The 21,435-nt window shown below is 37.2% G+C and overlaps 1 protein-coding gene and 1 long non-coding RNA gene across 6 annotated transcripts in view; one reads left to right on the top strand and one right to left on the bottom strand.

Moving 5' to 3' along the window:
- Positions 1-129: 129 nt before the first annotated feature.
- Positions 130-19,665, bottom strand: stra6 (signaling receptor and transporter of retinol STRA6). 4 transcript variants are annotated; one of them, XM_044123747.1, is made up of 19 exons: positions 19,034-19,288; positions 14,929-15,145; positions 14,735-14,831; positions 13,743-13,809; positions 12,980-13,062; positions 11,041-11,174; positions 10,435-10,601; positions 9,580-9,705; positions 7,691-7,761; positions 7,538-7,617; positions 7,386-7,447; positions 6,906-7,068; positions 6,745-6,820; positions 6,231-6,364; positions 6,030-6,147; positions 5,607-5,708; positions 5,353-5,516; positions 4,043-4,180; positions 130-1,966 (listed from the first exon to the last, which is right to left on the bottom strand). In XM_044123747.1, the coding sequence occupies exons 3-19, from the start codon at positions 14,803-14,805 to the stop codon at positions 1,725-1,727; spliced, it is 1,998 nt and encodes a 665-aa protein (XP_043979682.1). In that variant the 5' UTR covers positions 14,806-14,831; positions 14,929-15,145; positions 19,034-19,288; the 3' UTR covers positions 130-1,724. The 4 variants fall into 4 exon arrangements, with proteins under 4 accessions (XP_043979682.1, XP_043979679.1, XP_043979680.1 ...); XM_044123744.1 differs by lacking the exon at positions 19,034-19,288 and adding an exon at positions 19,524-19,665 and having other exon boundaries at positions 14,735-15,145; XM_044123745.1 differs by having other exon boundaries at positions 14,735-15,145; positions 19,070-19,288.
- LOC122835042 overlaps positions 19,190-21,435 on the top strand; it is a 32,170-nt gene continuing 29,924 nt past the window's right edge. For both annotated transcript variants that reach the window (XR_006371256.1, XR_006371257.1), the window contains exons 1-2: positions 19,190-19,314; positions 19,585-19,669. This is a non-coding gene — a long non-coding RNA (uncharacterized LOC122835042). The remainder of the gene's footprint in view (positions 19,315-19,584; positions 19,670-21,435) is intronic.

Genomic DNA, 21,435 nt, shown 5'->3' with positions numbered 1-21,435 from the left:
CGAATAAAAAGGGTGAAATTTAGAATTACTAAAGGATTTGTAAGCGACACTGAGACCAAATTTTCTTTTATCCCCAGATTCCCTACATTTCTGAAACTGAAATAAGAAAAGACACAAAGACGTGTCACATAAATTCGAATGACTTTGTTTTATTTTCACATTAATCAGAAAAGTGAAGCATGTCTAGACAGGGGACACCGCAATAGAGCTGTGACAACAATAGAAAGAGCTTTTAGCAGCAAGTGGTTTTGGACTAAATGGGACAAGACACTATTTCGATGGTAGCTCCTACTCCACAGATTAATAATTAAATAAAGAAAAACACATTTGTTTATTTATAAATAGTTCTGTCAATATTCTCTTTATCTCTATATAAATACCTTCTGTTGAAAGATGGTTCATTGGACTGCAGTCCCGTGTTCAGTGTGGGGATCTAAACATTTGTAAGTTCTGCATTTCACAAAAGAAAACATGATTATTTTAGAGGTTTTAATCTCTGGTGCAGCCAAGGTCTAACCCAAGGTGAGCACATTCATTTGCTGCAAATTATATTTAATGCATTTGTAGGAAAAAACAGAGTCAGAGTCGCATCAGACTGAACAAAAATGCTCTAGTCAAATGATCAAAACAGGCCTTACAATCTTTCACAGACTTGATAAATATTTCAAAACGAGGCACTATTTATAGTCTACAAACATCTTGCCTCTTTGGGGATTTTTGTGATAGATCGATGCAAAGCAATGCATAATCTTAGAAATGTATAATTCATGGATTTTGGTCTGGACTTGGACTGTGCCACTTTAGCTCAGGTTTTTGAACCATGCCTCTGCAGCACTTGCTGTAAGTTTATTAATACAGTTACAGCGAAGCGGAAATACAGGACTTTTTTTGTCCTGTATTTAGTTCATTCCAACTTATAGTCAGATCTGGCCTGCTTAAGTGTACTGAAGGAAACTATCCTCACCATGGTGTGTTACTGTGAGGACTTTTTGTTCAGTATGATGTGCAGTGTTAAGTTTACAACAACACATTTTACTACATGCAGGCTGAAGAGTTCTAATATTGTCCCGTTTGTCCAGAGTACCTTCTTCTACATTCGTCTTGTCCTCCTCATGGACTGTAGGGCATGACTCTTTTACAAAGGCCAGATTTTGTAAACAACAAAATCTCCCAGCTGAGCTCTTGCTCTCCGCAGCTTCTCCAGAAGTACAGTGGTCTTTTATTTTGAGAAGATGGGCTTAAAAGTGGTATACGAGATGTTCAAACCTTGATGCATTGCTTTATAACCTAGCTCTGATTTTAACTTTTCCACAATTGTATTTATACTGAAAGTTAATTACATAAAATTTGAATAATTGTGTGACCTCTGAAGGTGACTCATTATAATGTGTTTTATTTAGGGATACCAGACTTAAATGGACTGACTACAAATGCATGTCAAATGTTAAAGGTTTTATTTATCATAACTATGGAAGACCAGTCGACTTATTCATTGTATTTCAGAAATATTCGTTACTTTATGTTATGTGTTGTCAGATAAACCCCAATAAAATCCTCAGAGGTTTGTGGTTGAAATGTGTAAAACTTGAAGCAGTTCCAGGGACAGGAATTCTTATGCAAGACACTGTATAATGCAAGTTGCGGACATCTATTACAGGTTTGGAGAAATCTCATAAATTATTGCAGCTTCTGAAGCCAATACATTATGAGGGTTAAACACTGGTTCAATTGCTGGCTGCTGCTGCCTCTGCCTCCTTGGGTATCGCTTCCTTTTTGCTGCCTTGCTTGCTGTTCCGGTTGAGGCTTCCATTTAGAAAGTTATCCGCCGTCTGAAGCTGGAAGTGCTTTCTGGTGCCCACCAGGGAGGGGTTGTTAACCAGAGTGTACAGGAGTTGCCAGTGCATCCTGGCCCGCTTGGCGCTGGAGACTTTGTGCAGCTTTTTCTCCTGATCCACCAGCTGGATCCCTGAGGGGAGACAAACAATATGATGGTCCCAACAAGACACTCATACACACAAAAAGTGATCTTTTAGATTCAAAGCTGAAATGAGGTCCTCTTGTGTGGGCCACCAAGGGCTTGAAAGATGCAATGGAAAGAGTAATAATAGAAAGCAATCATTTTTTAAATCCTCTAAGCGTTGTGGGAGCATACTGGCTGAAAGCTTGAATCCCTCGGGCATCATGAATATGTAGCAGGCAATTAGTGTAGCTCATCTGTTTAATCAGCTGCTGAAGATGTAATCTCTACAATACAATAGATTGTTCCTGATAGATGCATTGTTTTCTGGATGCAAACAAGCAACATGTCCATAGCATGTCTGTAATTAGACTCAACTGGACCTACATTCCTCAGCAGCTGATGAGTCCTGATGAGTTTTCCCTGCTTCTCTCTGACTATCTGCGTGGGTGACTGTCACTCACCACCCATTTGTAGCTATGATTATAGTTCAGCAGCAGAGCCTCCAAACAGCCCTACTTGCTGTGAGTAATTAAAAGTATAAAATTGGTTTCATCTGAATGAGGAAAAATAACAGTTATAGCAGTGATGATATTGTCTTTCAGGTGATGGAAGCTCACCAGAGCAACAAGGGATGCTGATTTATTTATGGCAGATTTGATTGAGACCAGCAGCAGAGCTGTAAATTATTCCTCAGTGAGATTCAATTTGTTCCAGGCAAATTAAATCAAAACTGCGAATCTCCCATCTTGAGCATACATGAAAGGCAGCTTTGAGATCTGATTATGTGCTACCATGTCTCGATTTCAAATAAAATTAAATATCTTGCTGTCTCGCTTTCAATGCCAATATAAGGCCAATGCTCATCTTTAACCGTGAGAGTTATTTTCTGGTGTAAAATCCACCAATTAAAATGCTAGCAGCAACTTCATGGTTTAATGATCCTGTTTCCTCAGGATCATTAAGGTTATTTAGTATCCGTCTCATCAATAGCACTATTAGTATATCACCACAATCAGCAGTGTAGTTTATCAGTACAATTAGCGACAGTGCAGTTAAATGCATCATATTCTGCTGTCAAGCTCATGCATCTCAAGTTCCTTCCCAAGCTCTAGTTGAATAAGCTGAATAAAATAAACTGGAAACAAGTATAATACAGAATATCTCAGATCAGACTTTTCACTTAAATGAACTGCTTAACTGCAAGGCCCATTGAAATGTCCCTTTAGATGCATCCACCAAAAATCCACTATTCTTTACTGATGGCGTTAGTAATTTCCAAAACATGAAGGTTTTTATTAGCTCGAAGCTTTGTGCTATAAAAATTTTTTATATCTGTGTCAAAATTAGCAAAACATCTATTCATTGTCTATATCTGCAATAACAGTTTAAAAGGTTTGCTCTCTCTCTTGTCTAATGGAATCCATCTTTCCTTTTGGCTGTTTATAACATGATGCATCTCTCACATTATCCAAATTCTCCTTTCGTTTACTAGATTAACCTCTTGTGATGCCTCTTCCCCTGGTGCTATTGGCTCAGACTTGAAAAAACTCAGAACTAGCATGGGTTTATGCTGGACAAATTTAAGGAGCAGACTGATAAAAGTATACAAATTAATGTGTGATGAATGGTTTGTTTGCATTAAATTGCTCACTTTGCATCATTTGTCTAGTTTGGCCAAAGACTAAAAAGTAGAATCAAAAGTAGTGAGCGTATACCAAAAAGATAGCACATGAAGAGAACTGTAGTACAGCTTCTCTCAAGTCAAAAGAGAGTGGGATGTGCTTGAACTGCACAACAGAAACCTTAGTGGTACAAAGACAGCACAGAAAATATGCTATCTTTTTCCATAAACTCATTCCCTCATGTTGGTATAGAGGCAGATAGATAAAATTATTTTCTGAAACTTTAAATTACCTTTTTTGTCTCCAAAATGTTCATCTTGAAAGTGTATCTAACTGGAGGTTTTATGGCCTAAAGTTAGGCAATAAAACATCAAGTGTATTGTGCAAAATCCAACAGATAAAGCTACATTGCCTTATGAAGGAATTGTTGCTGATGTGAATTTAACTTGGTGCTACAGACCCTCTTCAGCATCCTGTGATTTTTGTACAGCTTTGCTCTCCTGGTCCAAGGACTGCAGCAGTATCCCGCAGAAGGCCTTCATCACAGGGTGGGCCTGGCTTACCTCAATCTTCAGATAATGAGCATAGCAGCGGTAGGCTGCAGACAGACACAGGAAAGAGAGAGGGGGGTATTACTCTGACAGGGCAAAAGCAATAAAAAGCCAAGGCCACACCTCATGTTGGCTTTGAGGCAATCACACATAATGGCTGCACAATCACACTTTCCTCTTTTTTTCCCCAGCACCTGCTTTTCCTGACAACAGATGTCTTAAATCTGAGCCCATTTCAGAGATTGGTGTCCAATTAGTCTGCACACTGCACAGAATACAGATATGATGCAAACTGCAGAGAGCTGAGAGAACAGGAAAATGGATAGGATGCTAATTTCTAGACTCCAAGTGGGATAACAGAAGCTCTTTCACGTTGGTTAAAAGGCCACGTTTGAAACCTATGTGAGAAAAATAACAATGCATTTACAAGTGTACAAGCATGCTGGAGCTACTCTCTGATATGTAAACACAACCATTTAAATTCTGAAAGCTATTTGTGCGTGCTTATGGCTTGCTTGCACATTTAGTTTTAGTGTTGCACACTTCAGCACATGCTGTCTCTCAACCCAGATGTAATGGGTATAAATAAAAATAATAATTATGCATGCATTTATTCTAAAATCCACTCATATTCATGCACTTTTATCGAAATGACAGCCATTGCAAAATGCATCCAATACTCAACGACCGGTGCACTTTGTGAAACACAAAGTGTCTGAAATGATTTGAACAAAAAGAAGCGACCTGCAGGACCAAAGGAATAATTTAACATCATGCACATCCATGAGTCAAGAACAGAACTCAAACTGAATATTTAACTCTGCAGTGTAAACACATCCGTTGTTGCGCAACAGAGCTGAGGCACACAAAGGAAACTCTGCTTTGCTCGTGCATTGGGGGATAATAATTACGTGGAGAAGGAATTCAGCATCAATCAAGCCAGATGTATTCTGCAAAGAAGAACCAAGAGAGCCATGGTGGAAAACTACCCATAGAATGGACTCCCAATGCTCCTCTTAATAATGTGTGAATTATTTTAAAGATTAAAAAATGTATCTTGCCACTCCCTCTCGGCCTCAGAAATGTTTTGTTGCGACACTTGATTATGATTTATACTTCTAAATCCTGCATCCATTTACATAAAATATACATCTTTATAAAATGACAGTCCCAGCACCGTCAATGCCTCTGTACACCATGCAGAATATATCTGGCTCACCTGGGTCAAATGCTTCCACGTTGCGGTTAAGAAGACTGATATCCATGCGTCCCATGTGAACGATATTGAACAGGGCTGTGATGATCATGCGCCAGATAGCAAGCAACACTCCAATCAAAACATTGACGGGAAACAGAAGATATGTCAGCAGGAACAGATTACCCCTGTAAGATAGGTCAGAGCGCGTCAAACGTGCAAAAGGCCATGCAGCTGTTAAACAGGGAAACAGACAAATGACGAGTAAAGAAAATTACCTGTTGGTTAGGTCTCGAGTTCCTGCTGTTTTTTTGATGAAGCAAAACCTGCCAGTGATGTGTTGTAGCACCACAGCTAGGAGAATCATTAACCAGAAAGGCCTGGAAGGCCAAATTTGACAGTCAGACATTTTCTGTTTATAGACAGGACACACAAAACCTATTTGTAGCAGACAGGAAATATGGCCAAGCCAAATTATTCCTATGAATTGCACATGGAAGATATTGTAAAATGAAAATGGTTTCTGGCTGTCAAAATAAAAACAAAGAGAGAAAGAGAGAGATTGCTTTAAAATGTACTGAAATCTTAATATGCCTTGCTAAAAATTAAATATAAAATGAGTGTCTCATTTGACAGAAATGTTAAAAACATGTAAAAGGACAACTGTGAGTATAAAATGTAAGCAGTGCAATGTTGCTCACCACATGCTCAATACGATCTGAAAAAGAATCAGATTCTGCCTGTGCAAAATGGGTATGATTATGAGGAAGACAGCGACCATAAGGCAGAGGAAGAACACCAAGGTCTGGATGATCATACCTGCATAATAAACAAAAAAATATTTCAGACTCAAACTTACATTTCTACAAGCCTAATTCTGATGGGATAGGTAATGCTAGTACCAATACAGATGTGAGCTGCTGTGAAGCTGGTGTAGCCCATCCAGCAGACCAGAGCTGGCCTGGATGCCCTGATGCTTCGCTGGCAGTTGTAGACATTATAAACATCTCCTCTGTACAGCCCCTTTAGATTGGACCTAGATGAGATCACATTCAAGACAATGCAGCACTGTGTGAAACACAATGCTTAATATAAAACTCATATTGCATCGGTAAAATATTACTGAAAATGCAAGACTATGCTTCACCTATGTAGCCATTTCATTTAATATGATGTCAACTTTGATAATTACACATTATTTTAATTTTCCTGGTAAACTGCTGTTTTCAACTTAAACATCAGCAAACAGAAAACTGACTGCTCTTCTCTGTGGATAATTACCTCTCTATTTTGTTATAATAACCTTCAAATTATCATGATGAAGCACAGTGGAACGGGAAAGCAATTTTTAGACACTGACTGGGGACCAAAAATAGGGAAAAGGAAGCAATTATTCAGTTATGTTTCCTGACTTACCGATGCAAAACCATTGAGCGCATGAGCAGCACCAAGTTGACCAGACAAGACAGAGTCATCGCAGAGATGTAGCACACTGCAGGGACATGTGGCAAGTTCAAAACATTGCCACATCAAGTTCAAAAAATAAAAATAAAGATATCTGCTGTTCATTCACTCACCTTCCACACACCACATGTAGTAAACAACGATTCTGACCACTTCCTTTCTGTCTGGAGACAGAATAATCTGGAAGCCAGCTAAAACATTCGCAATATCTTCATCGACACCAAACCGGGCTTTCTGCATTGTTGGCACCACAGCAGAGATCAATACCAGTCCCATCTGATGGAGAAATAAAAAACTGAATTAATTTGGTCATTTCTCTGCAAGCAAACTAAAAGGTTTAAAAACGTAATGTGAAAATAGAAATCTGTAATAATTCTGGCTTTCAGCAAAAGGAAAATTTTTTGCATGAAACAAGAAAAGTTTGATTTAATGTCCGATGGATACTTATTTATATACAGTGTATGTAAATATCTCAGTAAATGATATTGATACAGTCAACAGTGTTGGTTTATTTTGTGTTAAATGGAACATATTAATAGGGTATATATAACTGAATGTAGTGCTAAATATCTGTATAGAAGAAAGGTAGTTACCTGATATAGAGTTATGAAAGATACAACACAAGATATTGCCAACTTCAATGGGAAACGGAAAGCTGTTTGAAAATAAAATATTGTTGTTCAGAAAAAAAGTGAAAAATATTTTAACATTTGTACATAATCAGTTTACATGAACACATTCTTACCTTCCTCTGGTGTGTAAATGTAAGATCTCACAGCATCAGTCACTCTCTGTGGGAGTTTTGGTTTGTCTGTGCTTGATGTGCTAAAGGTGGAAAGCAAATAGTTATGCACTTGAACTGCACTAAATACTACAATGGAGAATATATTATTCTTACCTGACTTTGCTGGACCTCTTCTCATAAAGAATTGTCTTCACATAGTCTCTATAATAGCTGCTACTAAGATCCTGAAGGAACAGAAAATGGCAACATGTTTTATATCGGAAAAAGCAATGAAGTCACAAGCTGCGTATTCATAATGTTAGTGAATATTCAACCCTGACTTTACTTTATGGCTGTTGATAAAACAGAAAAACGCTTTATTCTAAAGGTGGCATTTAAAATTTAAGCTCATCAAACTATTACCATTTACATTTATAGTTTAGAGATCAAAACCCTGCACAAATGGGGGGTTTTGAGACAAAAAGACTCCCCACAGTAGTTAGGTTAGAAACAGAAAAAGCCTCCATATCCAGTGAGCTGAGCTAAGTAGAAAATATGTTCATGAGATCCACTTTGTGGTCAAGGAACCATCTTCACAATGTCTAAGTGATGAATGCCTCATGGAGATAAGTGCGCCATTAGCCAAGTGCACCATGAACATGACACTTAATCAAATGAAATGCAAACTGTATGTGTCATCAATTCAAGAACAGCAAAACAAGACTTCCAAAACTTTAGTACAGGTTTCTTAGTTTTTAGTGACATAAGGGAAATCAAATCTACATGGATATATGGTGTCAGCTAAGCTCAAGCCAAATCTTGTTCGAACAATTTTTAAACAATAATAATAATAATAATAATAATAATAATAATAATAATAATAATAATAATAATAATAATAATAATAATAATAATAATAATAATAAACAGCTTAAATGCAAAATGAAAGAGATGTTAAATGATATTTTAACGATAAAGGAAGTAGTTGTTTTTCTAATATTTCAGTCAATCATAGGACAACAACCTTATTAACTTGCATTTCACATTCAAAGAGAAAAGACTAGAAAGAAACTCACAAACAGAACTGTCTTCATTGCCAGTTAGAAGTTTATATCCCTGGCAACGAATGTCACATATATTTTGTGCTATAATATGTTTTAAAAATAAAATAAATCTGTTTAAACCGTGTGTGAATGGATTGCAATCTGACTTAACTTTAATTCACACTGCATATCGATAGAAAAACACTGATTCCTGCTTATAGGAACAAAGAAGAACAGTGTGAATAAACTCCACATTCATACTGAGTATAAAGTACTTTTCTATCAGTCAGTTTAACTACAGCTATGGTAAAAGGCAAAGATTTCCAGACTTCAAGTCAGTCTCTACTTGTAAAACATTCTATTGATGTTATCCCATTTATTTGAATTAAATAAAGCTTCAAGGAAAAGATTTAAAAGGCCTCAATACAACTACTTTGCTCACATCTATAAAGTCCTGAAACCTTTAGAAATTTTAATTTTGTCATTTGCGAATGTCAAGAAAAATAAATCTCTTCCTGATAAGGTTAATGAGGTTCATTTCTGTGCAAGAATTCAGCAGAAGTGGGATGGAGGTGATACAAAATCCAAGCAATCGCCTCAACAAACTCTGTTTGGTGATGCTAATCTTTCTTCCAAGATTAGCATGGAAGAAGAAAAGCTTTGTGTTTCCCTTCAGCAAAAAAACCTGGAAACCTTTTCATAATCTGATCAAGAGCATATTGTAAACTAATTACGTCAAACCTGCTTAAAATGATTATGCGACTGGTGTACTGTGAGGGGCCGATATATTTACTAAGCCTTGACTGAATGAGCGCAGTAAGCTTCTTGTTTAACAGGCAGTACTTAAACCTTCCTCACGTGCACAGATTTAGAGTAAACGTGCATTTGGATTTAGAGTAAACGTGCATTTTGTAAAAATTATTTGAAAAGAACATGGAGCTAATTTTGGGTAGTAAGAATAAGTTGAATAATTGCGACCATCCTGAACCAGGTCTAAGAGGCTCCCTGGTGAAAGCTCACCTCTGTGGCATTGATCCTTTCTGCGCCCTTGAAGCCCTTGAATAGAAACAGGGGATACTGGAAACTGAGGAATGCTAAGCAAGCTATCTGAGGCAGGCTGGAAAACAAGGAGTAGTGCTTGTGTATCTGCAGAGGAATGAAAAAAAACCTAAACTTTAGATCACTTGTGGTTGTGGATCTTTATAGTAACACATTTAGAAAACATCTTGCATGGCACAAAAGAAGATAGACATGTCTTGTGTTGAGATGGGATTTAGCGATTTTTAACTATTCAATTGTCATTTTTCTTTTATTTTGGATTAAATAAAATGAAAATAATAAAAAAATGCTCAACACCTCACAAAGCCTCACAGAAGCAGATTTTCACAAAAGAATCAATTCAACATGTTTTTTTTCTTTAAACTGACACACTCTAAAGTGATTAATACCAACAAAACATCTTTGTTTAGACCAGAAGACAGTGCAGCTAATCGTTTGGACAGAACATTATTTAGTGCACAAAAAGTCCTAAAATCTTTGGACAAAATCTGGCTTTGTGCAACATTCAAAGCCTCAGAGTAAAGGTCTGTTAATCTTTCAGGGTAGCTCAGTCTTCATCTTTTCTAAGTGTGTCACACTGCAGACCAATTCTGTTTGGTACTCAGCGGGCTTCCAGTGCAGGACAGAGCTGCTTTGTTTTTGAAATAATCCATTTTACACTGATGGAGACACCACACAGGCTGACTGTCAGAAATAATGCACATGAACAGCTTCTTCCTCCTTCTCTCACATAAATAAAGATATCAAAGAATGAAGACTATTTCTGAGTTATTTTCAAAGTAAAAAAAAAAAAAAAAAAAGAAAGAAATTACTCACCAGAGGTGTCTTGGGGCAGTCGACTTTTTGCCACACCAGAACACCAAAGTGTGTCCATGATAAGAGGCTACCGAGTACGTAGCCAACTTTATTATGTAAAGTGCCACATGCCAGGAGAGGGTAGTATAGAGCGGGGTAGTAGAAGACTCCCAGAATCACCCAGTTCTCTGAAAATACAACACCAGTGTGTGAACATCTAGAGGTGTGATGTGTTTTGTTTCATCTTCACACTAAAGGTAGTTCTGGGCCTAAATAAATCTTAGAGAATCTATTTGGATTAACAGCTGTTAATTATTTAGCAGTTGTGTTTTTTTCTGATCTGTGAAGCTTTTACGGTTTTTTGGTTTGGCAAAAAGACGCAATACAGTGAATCTTTAAAATTATAGATGCTTCTTATGTAATTTCAGACAAAAAGACTCTTCAAAATGTCAGCGTCTAAGAGAGCAGGCATGCAACAAGACACAATAATCCAGTTTTATAATGTATTTAACCACTGTGGAGTTTTAAGAGTGGTTATCCTTCCAACCTTTTCCTGAGAAAGATTTATATCACAAAATATAAAAATAATACATTAAGCCATTGCAGACAAGAGGAGGTTGAGCTCACGTTTGTTTGTGGAGTCTGTGGTGAAGGGTAGGGGATTGGTGGATATGAGCAGCCCCCAGAGTTTGCACAACAGCACTCCAAACACTGCCACTGCCAGACCCTTGTGCTGCGTATGATCCAGGAAGTTGACTGGACTGAGAGAGCAAATCAGCAGGTGTTTGGTACGCACATGTTACCAGACCAAAATGTGATTGAGAGATTGGTTAGTCAATACATTTTAAAAGCTAGAATCTTTATCATTCATTTTCTCTAATTTAAAATAGGTGGAGAAATCAGTGGGGATTCATTGTTGTAGTAGAATAGTATAGTAGCAATACAGTACAGAAATACAGGATGTATTTCTCAAAGAATTTGAACACCAAAGAAACATATTCACAAATAGAGTCATAGAGTGTTACGTGTGCCACTGGTTAGAGTAGGAGCAAACCCTCAGAACTGGTCATAGTTAGATTATATCTACAATTTTTATTACTTTTTGTACACACGGCAGTTATATTGCATACTTATGTCTTATGAACCTTATGTCTGCTCAACGAGCCCTCGGATTTCCCAATGGGAATTCCAACTTTGGTTTTTTTCTCTCCAACTGATAACTTGGAAAATTAGCTCTGAGTGAAAAAGGAATGCGGCATAGTTGCAAGATGGACCACACAGGCACGATTTACATATGGGGCCCTCATGGATGGAAAATGGGTTGAAAATGTCTTTCAGATGGGATTATTTGGTTACATAATGGACCTGTGTTAACTGCCTATAAAGGTTTGATGCTGGACAATTATGGATAAGAAGAAGGGCCCATGTTGGTGCATGTTCAGCTTATTTTTCAGATCCTTATTTGGGACTCATCTGAACTCATTAGAACTTATTTAACCAGCTCGAAATGCACATGGTACTCATGTTCAGATGTTAGCTCGGATATTGGATTTTCTAATTGGTGAAATGCTAACCAGTGTTTGCAATACAAACAAAAAATGTATTTTAAAGTCCTGATGTGTTCAAACATTAAAGTAATATGTTCACAACTAGAGGCACTAAGAATAGACCTATGTGTTCAAATGCTATGAAGGAACATTTTCACAAGGAATCGCTGTATGGTTTGTGCCATTGGTGTAGAAACACAGTTTGAAAAATGGACTAACAGTTTTGTTTGCATGGCCCTCATATTAAATATTGAACTTTAATACTGTGCTCTGTTAAATGTTAAGAATCAGATGTTCTTTTGTAAATACAAACGTTACGCATGCTAAAGTTAAAATTCCAACTTGAACAGCTAGGAGGAGTCAGCAACTTTAACTGTTTCTATTACTTACAACTAAAGAACTTTGTCCTCATGCAATTTCAACTTTAGGGGCAATAAATGTTTTCAGTTTCCCTCTTATATAATTATTTTTAATTGTCTTCATTACCAGCAAAGTGGAACCAAAGTCAAGTTTCTTGTTTGTGTGCACACACTCGGCAAATGAAGCAGATTCTAACTAAGCTTCTTAGTATCAATAAAACTAATACTATTCCAACTGTTCCATCAATTGTTCACTGATGGAATATTAAACTATATGAACAGTGCTTCAGAGGTAAACACACTTGCCAACTTTTTCAGGTATCCTGGTTAGTTGGCAACGATATTAAAATGTGTTTCCCAAAATGTTTTCAAGAAAAGTGAAAGCACAACTGAAAGCAAAATAAACATACACGTTTACTCCTCATTTATGACGTGGCAACTGAACCAATAAACACTTAACACTAAACACTTAAAGGTTAAATTTCACCCTTCAATAGCAAATGGTTTCTAAGAGGGATATTCCCTACATAAATAAACTTGTTTACATGTTAAAGCTTATATTACTCCAAAGGATTTAAGGCCAGTGGAACAGAATGTTACCAAACAACTTGAATATCACAATAATCCATTCATTTCAGTAAAGAAAAACATAAATGATACCTGAGTAAACCTGGAAGTCCTTTCTGTCTCTTACAGACCTTTGTACGTCTTGCCAGGATGGCTAGAATTAGCATGATGACCAGCTGAAAGAACAGACATCTTGGTTAGATTCAGCTGCAGAGCACCATGCAGTGACATGTAACAAAAGGCTTAACCTCAGTCTCATTAGTGTTCCCTATATATGCGGTCTGACCAACGTGTCATTAGTCAGGATGACCATTTCCTGAGGGGGGTTCAATGACCTTTGTGACCTGTGACACATTTAGGAAATACTGAGGTGGGAACAATGTTTTGCTATTAATTGAGGCAGTCTATCACAATAGTCTCTAGAGAGAAAAAACATTAAGTATCATCTCCACATAAGGTTATAAGGTGCAATCTAAAGATAAATTAAAGCAAGATTTAAGATAGTGGATACTGTACTAATCTTAACTGTTGCACATTTGTTTTGCACCATCAGTGGTCATGAATGAACATCTCAGATGAAGATGTACAATTTTCATGAGTCAAAACATGACAGAAAGGTTTCTTCAGTATACCACAAGAAATACAAATGTCTGAAGTTTGCTTTTTAATGTAATTTCTGCAACCCAAGGGGTCATGCAATATTGAGTTGTTATTTTACTAATGAACAGACAAATAGGACCAGGCATGGAGTAACTTCTATACTCCAGGAAGTGAAACATGACTGACGTTGCATAACCTCATTGAGCACGTCAGTGTAATGCTGTGTAAGAGAAAAGTGAACAGACGTCAGACTTACAGATATCGCAGTGATGCATATATGATAGAGCATGTCATCTGCAGTGGGGTCACATGGGGGGATAGTTCTAAATAAAAAGACAAATGATTCACATGTTACCAAAAACAGAAGGCTATGCCCCGAGTTCCTGATCTGACCTTCGTTGTACGTCACTAAGCATTTCACGTCAGTGTCAGGATCATTTGTTGCTGGAAAGTTGGTAGTCAAAGCCTAAGAGCAGAGATTTGGATTTAAATGGATTGGTATGAGTGTGACACGAGAAAAGCCTATGTTCATGTTCCTGTGCAGCAGGGGAGGTAAATATGCTAGCTTCACATGGGGCGTTCAGAAAAACATTAAACATAACATTTTCTGGCCTTTAATAACTTTTTAGGGCTGCTGCTTATTATTTTATGCAGAATCACTCATGGATTGTTCCACATTTTGCTGAATTTTCAATTGAAAATTTGACTTTGATTCGGCCATTGTAATACATTAATAAGGTACACCAATCAATTGTCTGTCTGGACATTTGTTTACTGTTGTTCTCCTGCTTGAAGTTGAACCTTTGACCTGGTCTCAGATACTTTTCTTCCTTTAAGAGGTTTGTCTTTATTAAAATGATTTGAACTTTAAATCAGTACTGAATGTTGAATTGATGCCTACTTTGGGTCAAATTTGTTAAGGTTTTTAAGCCTTTTTGTTAAAAAGATTCAGCCAACAATATTTGCAAACCTAAAAGGTTGAAAATTATATAGTTTAAGAATGACAAAAACAAACAAAAAACCCCATTTCAATCTGGGTCACCTACTGTGATACAGTAGCAGTTTGGTATGAGTCATCTTATATCTCAGTGAGAGGTGTATCTCTGCACCGACTCCAAACAAAAGATTGGAGAATTACTACTCAACATGAAACGGAGGACAGGTTAAGTTGAATTTGTTTTGAAAAACAGCATGATGTTCAAAAATACAGATCTTAAATAAATTCCAGTTAGCAAGTGCTAAACTTACTCTGTTTCAATTTTGGATGGCAGTGGATCCAGATCCGGATACTCATAATCCACGAGCGTATCCTTATCCATTGTACTGTCACTTTTTTAAACAGATCCTGTTACAAAGAAGTTGGAAAACTGTCCACAGTGTCTGGTGACGGAAATCTGGGATCCCCCTGCCTCTGGGGGGGGAAGGAATCTACCAAGTCCTACGTTGGCCTCTGCTGCGGCTGCGGCTGCTGCCCCGGCGTCCTTGTTCCCTGTGTTTGGTCTACTCTCACTCAGAGTCGGCTACCCTCTCTCACAGTCTGTATTCAGGTGCCCTCGTCCTGCTCTGGTCCTGAGTATAATGTGACAAGTTCCAGCTCCTGCCTGCTGCCTCCACCCTCCTTTAAGGCCCTGTTTCAGCTTAGGGTTACCACCAACAAGCCTGGAGAAAAAGAGTGAGAGAGGGGGGCAAGAGCGTGAGAGAGGAGGGAGATATGTGGAGATCTGGGGAGCCAATCTGGAAGGCCACCCGTGTCTTACTGGGATTACATCTACTTTTTAAAGTCTGCTGCCGGACCTGTTGCTTGTAGCTTAAGAGGTTGGGTGTGCATGGTAATAAAATTCCAGCTTTGACTGCGTGGGTAGCTGGAAGCAATGGGTCAGTGTTATCAGAGCCATTGGAGTTCTACGCTGATAACAGGAAAATTCTACTGTTCCTTTTTGTCGTAGTACAAGGTTATCCTGTACCGCGGCAAATTATGTGTGAAAGGTTACCAAAGGTTAATAAAAGTGAGTCAACAAAACCACATAGAATTATGCAGCAGAATGTGCTTGGTCTAGCAGGGCAGAGAACATTTTCCCAAAAGGTTATATCTCTCCCTCCCAGATGGATAAGAATCAAGGAAGGGCTCATTCACTTCAGTACTTTGTCATTTACAGATAAGAAACAGATACAGGGAACAGAATACAGAGTACTATGATAAAGTTTGTACACCCCTAAACATGTTCAGATTTTGTAACATTGCAACCAAAACCTATGGGTATTTTATTTTGATGTTATGTGATTCACCAATACAAACCTGTGTGTCATTACAGACTGATGATCTCTGAACTTCTGATTAGACGAAGAGCATCTTTAACTATATGTTTTCAGGTCTTTCCACAGATTTCCAACTTAATTTAGATCTGGACCTAACATATGTGTGTATTTTTAGGGTTATTGTCCTGTGGAAAGTAAACCTATACCCTAGTCTCAAGTGTTTTTGAAGCCTGGAGCAGGATTCTAAAAGTGATCTTATACTACCACATTGCCAACATTTCGGCTCGCTTATCTTATTACTTAAGAGACAGAACACAGGAATGAAGACTCATCTGCTCCATGTTTTTGCACAAATCTAAACAAACACATATTTTTCAACTTTTACAACTAACATAAGTGCACAAACATGTAAATAATGGTTAAATTATTAACTTATCTCACTGAAGGGTATCAAAGTGAAGGTGTCATAGTATTTTAAGCACCCATTTTACTGTCCAAACATTGATAAAGCCTCCTGATTTCATCCTGATAGTTACAAAGAGTTAAGATAATGTCATGTTATCATTTCAGCTGTGCAGAATTTACTGGTTCAGCCTCTTCAACATCTTTTTCAAAACTCCCCTGCTGGAGACAGAGCAGTTGGGTCCCTTTATTTTCACTTTTAAAACATCCATGTCCAAAACTGAGAAAAGTTATATCTTATGCAGAATTTGTACTTTTTCCCAAATTGAGAAATTTAGCTTTGACAATTAAGCATGATTTATTTTAATGTATACTGCTAAAGAGAAAACATTTACTTTGCCATACCTACTTATCAAAACAGATTTGTGGGATTCGTGGTTAAAAGTTTCAAAGTAGCAAAACAAACCTTGAGATTATTACAGTGTTTCAGAGACAAACAATAACCTTTTATCCGACAAACAATAGCAAACAAACAATAAGTCAGCGGTAAGTGAAAGATCACATTTAAATGTCACCAATACATGCAATTTGGATTTGCACATTCTTACAAAACATAATATTTCAGCAATATCTAAATCTACCCAGCTTTGTATTTTATTAAAACTGATAGCCTCCAAGTGTTGTTTAATTGCAACACATTACTAGAGGACAGAGGTCCAGCAGAGATTAATTTAAAACTTCTTGTACTGCAATCTAAAAAGAGTAGCAATAAATGTACTGAATATAAAATACATAGATAAATAATTCTTTGCCACCAACCTTTATTTGTATTCCTTTAAGTCACTACTCTAAGCAACCATTCTCTGCAAATTTAGCATACCGTATTTACAAAAACAATCTTTAAAATGTTGTTTCTCAACAAATTTGAATAAATATATTTATAAGGTCTGTATTTCTTAACACACTGTAAATGTCATTGACAGCAATGTTCTCCTTCTGTCTCTGAGTCTTAAATTGTTGTTCATTATTCAAATGTCCCCTCTAACACTCATGGGAACACAACACAGCACACTAAGTCACCAAATCAAATGTGCTCCCAAAGCAAAAGCAGCCCACAAAATAAAGGGGTCACTGAACAAAGAATGCTTTGAACAGTTACATCACAGAGAGGTGGTTTGATTGAATAAGACACTTAACTTACTTGTATCAGGTTTAGGAAGTTAACTCAAAAGTTTTTTTTGGGGTTTTTTTTATAAGAGGCAAGCTATGTTAAGAAAGGGCATGAGCCTTGACAAAACAGAACCTAATTGAGGTACTGACTGGATAATCCATTTTTAACAATGTAAACATGAAAACCATCAACACAGACAGGCTGTGCATTAACAAAGCAATCAAGGAAAATTTGTCTGCAGCTTTACAAATGTCATGGAGTACCGTGACATTTGGTACTCCAAATGTCACGGTACTTAAACAAATGCTTTCATGTTTTGTATGCACATTTATGATTTATTTATGATTTATGATCGAGTGTGTGAAAGAATGTATATAATGTACCAGTCCAATTCTACACAGTTTACGGAAAACCGTCTGCGGTTTGAACAACAAACCTTTTCTGCAAAGAGAGGAGAGCCGGGATGGCTGTTAACATTAATTCAGCGCAACATAGGACAGCTTGTCTCAGTTCATCTGCTGCCATTGCTAAAACTACAGTCAGACTACAATCCTAAAGCAGCACAGGAAACCTACGTCTCCTTCTGTTCGCTCATTGGCTCAGTGTAAATTCTACCGGAGAAATCAACTTCAATGGGAGAAAGCCCAGATGGAGCACTGAAGGGAGATAAGAATCAAGTGAAATTAGGAAAGAAGATAATGGCCAGGCTCTGCATTCCCTTTTCTACACAGCAACTAGGAGGGAAGAGGGTGAATCACCAAAATGATCTTATTGTTATAGACATAAAAAAAATAACATAATTTTACATACAGTTATTCACTACTGAAGCAATACTAATTTTCTTTAAGCAAATGGAAAAAAAAAACACACATAGTTATAAATTCAAAAGCAACAAAGACATGGGAAATAATCTCATTTTTAGCTGGTTACATGTGTCCATCTTTAAAAATCATTTTAATCTAGAAATATTATCTTAATGTAGAAAAAAAGTTCTGTGGAGTTTGAGGATTTTCTGGTTTTAATGAGCTCCTCCTCATTAATGTTCCTTATTTATCTTCATCAGAAAATAAAACCTGTCATAACTGCATGAGTCAGCTGCTTGCCTTTGCCTTTTAGAGATTTGCATCAAACAAGTATAGAATGATGTACTTTTTTCCCTCTTCAATTCCACTTGAAGTCAGTTAACTTAGTTAGCCTTAATTTTCCTCTGATAGTCCTGTTGAGGGGGGAACAACAAAGCATTTGTTCTTAGGGCACCCAAGTGGCTGGCAATGGTCCTACTTACAGCAAAACAAATGTATACAGACCAGAAGAAACCAAACAAACAGACGATAACTCATTCACGTGGCTATTTTGACATCTTTGAGTTGAGAACAAGATAAAACTCATATTCTTTGGGTTCTCTTTGCTGTTTGTTTTACTTTTTAATGTTATAAATATAAAAAGAAAACAAAACCAAGAGTTCTGTTTATCCATTACAAAACAGCCAAAAAACACTCATATTCAAGTGTAATATTTTTGTTCCATAATAAAAATCAAACAAACCATTATCTATGAGTTTCACACTGATATCTGATTAGAAAACACAATCACCTGAATGCGTGGACGTTTTAAAAATATAATCAACTGACGTGATTCCAGTTTTGTGTTTCTCAGCTGTGCAGACCCGTAATATTTCCCACAGTTGTGAAAGCATCACTTTTTTTTTTTTTTTTTACCGTGACAGACCCGGTTGGGTTCGGCTTCAAACAAACCTCACGACAAACTTCAAGCCTTTGAAGTGGAGCTTGATCTTCCGAACAAAGACACTTTCAGCACCGCCAGGTAACCGAGTCACCTGCGCCTTTGCTCTGCGCGCTGGAGACCATCCTGGAACTTCAGCATTGTGGTTAAATAACTGACTCGCATTAAGTATCAACGCTGACTAAACACCGGAACAGATTCTATGAAGCATTATGTGCGGTGGCGGAAATCTTTCAGCCTCCTGAAAGAATCACAGGTGGGTGTGCTGGTGCACCGCTAAGTAGGCTTAAAAAGTTAACATCTACATTAATAGCAATTGATTTTGTCATTATTATTAATAATTATGCACACGCTTTTTAAAATTGTATTCATCATTAAGGCTTGGACGCTATAAATTGTCTAAAATAAACCCTGCATATTAGCTCATAAGTCTTTACAAAATTCAGTCCTAAATCAGGATCTTACCTTTGGTCCGTCTTGTCCAGTTTACTCTTAGTTTCAACAGGCTTTTTTCCCCCCTTCACAGGCACCTTACAGCAATCCAGTTATTACATAAACAGCGTTCTCAAGGGTAACTTTTTTCCCCCCTGGACACCCCATGCTACACAAAGGTGGGACTTTGCTCTGTCTCTATCTTGTGATGGTGAAAGCATCATAAAAGGTCTGCTTTATGCAAGCAGAAGAAAAAAAAAAAACAATGTTGTGAAACATTAAGTCGTGACTAATGAGGTCAAGTTCAAGTTGTTTTCACTGATGCTGTTCGTAGTGAAATCTGTGTGTTTTAGTTTCGTAAAGGTTTCTTCAGAACTTCCATTAGTATGTTGTTTTTGTATTTCTCTTTTGAGGCTTTTTGATTGGTCTTCATTTGTCACTTGCATATCAATTAAATGTCATATTCTGCTTCTATTAGTGTAAATAGTTACATGATTTGCTAGTGTAATGGGTCTGCCTGATGTATCAGCTCATACTGTTTAAGCTTACGTAAGCAATTTATGGTTTTCTGACTCATAAGTGACTTTTTCAGCTTTCTTCAACTTTTATACCCTCACGAATCCATAGTCATTCTTTGTCAAACAAGGACAAAAGTTGCTTTTTCTTAAAGCAATTTTCTCTTTTCCATTCATTTTATTTCTGTTATTCTAACTACTTCCTTAAAAATACACATTGATTCAAAGTAGCTGTTTTTGCAAGTCATTTAATCAAATTACCAATTATCTTACTCTAGGTTTTCTTCTGAGAAAACATTTTACATTTTTACATTTCTTCTATCGCAGCTAACGTGCAGAATGAACTTCAAAGTCATATCTGCAGTGTAACCTATTTGAATTTATATTCAATCGGTTTTTTGTTCTTTACTTTGTGCTCCACATACAGCAACATATATTTATCAGCAAAGTCAGTTCAGATCGACCAGTTGTGAGAAATATTGTCTTTATATTAAATCATGGCTCCTAAAGGCCTCCAGGGTGCCCAGGGCTAATTACTGTGGATATTTTTTACTGCTCAGTCTGCTCCACCGCCTCTGTCATAATCAATGAGCCCTGTTACAGTCAATTAGAGCATAATTGGATTTTGTGTTTGTTTGAGGTGGAAAAGCGTAGACCTGCTTATCTCTGTCGACAGCTGCAGTGAAGCTGAATAGAGTCGGGTAGCTGTTAATATTCAGGATAATTAAAGTCAGTGTCAAACATGTCTTTAAAAAATGTTATTGCAACATACATAGTTTGTATGCTTAAGAAAATCCTGCTTTTTAAGGTTGCTACTGTGGTAGACCAAAGCGCGATCGTTTCCTTTTGGAAACTGTCACGTTTGGATCAGTTTTCACTTCCATTTTTCACATTCCTTAGCAGTCAGGTGGTGGGTTACCCATGCAGAAGTAATAATGAAGAGGTGGAGGAGGAATTTGTCTCCTTAAAACAGAGCAAAAACTTTGCCAACGGAAACAACTTGTCAGGGCAAGTGCAGTTATTTTGTTATCATTAGTGGTTGTTGATGATGTAAATGGGAAATCTAAGGGATAAACGACATTATAATCTGTAAATTCACTAAAGAGTTTTTATTGTGGAAAAACACCAGCTGTGTTTATGTTAGTCACATGACCAAATAAGGATGCCACTCTGACCAGAGGGTCTGAGTGGGATGTCCAGGATATTCCACGTCTGTGCTTCATCTGAAAAGCTGCAGCTCCTCTACCATCCACACACTGACTGCCATATAAATGGTTCACAGTCCTTCTTGTTTAATACAATCCACTGAATGCCTACCAGCGACTCATTTTTCACATTGGACAAGCGACTGAACTCAAAGGATTTATTCACATCAGATACTCAAAAACTTCATAAATGTGTTAATTTTTCTATTGCTGCATCTACCACAA

The sequence above is a fragment of the Gambusia affinis genome, linkage group LG08, assembly GCF_019740435.1.
Source record: "Gambusia affinis linkage group LG08, SWU_Gaff_1.0, whole genome shotgun sequence".
In the NCBI taxonomy this organism is placed as follows: Eukaryota; Metazoa; Chordata; class Actinopteri; order Cyprinodontiformes; family Poeciliidae; genus Gambusia; species Gambusia affinis.
Note: the sequence above shows the minus strand (reverse complement) of the source record. Positions and strands in the feature narration are given on the sequence as shown.

Coding starts and splice junctions, on each gene's coding strand:
- stra6 (XM_044123744.1), bottom strand. CDS start 14,805: ATGGATAAGGATACGCTCGTGGATTATGAGTATCCGGATCTGGATCCA. Junction 7,069..7,385: donor CTTTCATAACTCTATATCAG/GTAACTACCTTT, acceptor TTTCTCCATCAG/ATGGGACTGGTATTGATCTC. Junction 4,181..5,352: donor CGTGGAAGCATTTGACCCAG/GTGAGCCAGATA, acceptor GTCTGTCTGCAG/CCTACCGCTGCTATGCTCAT.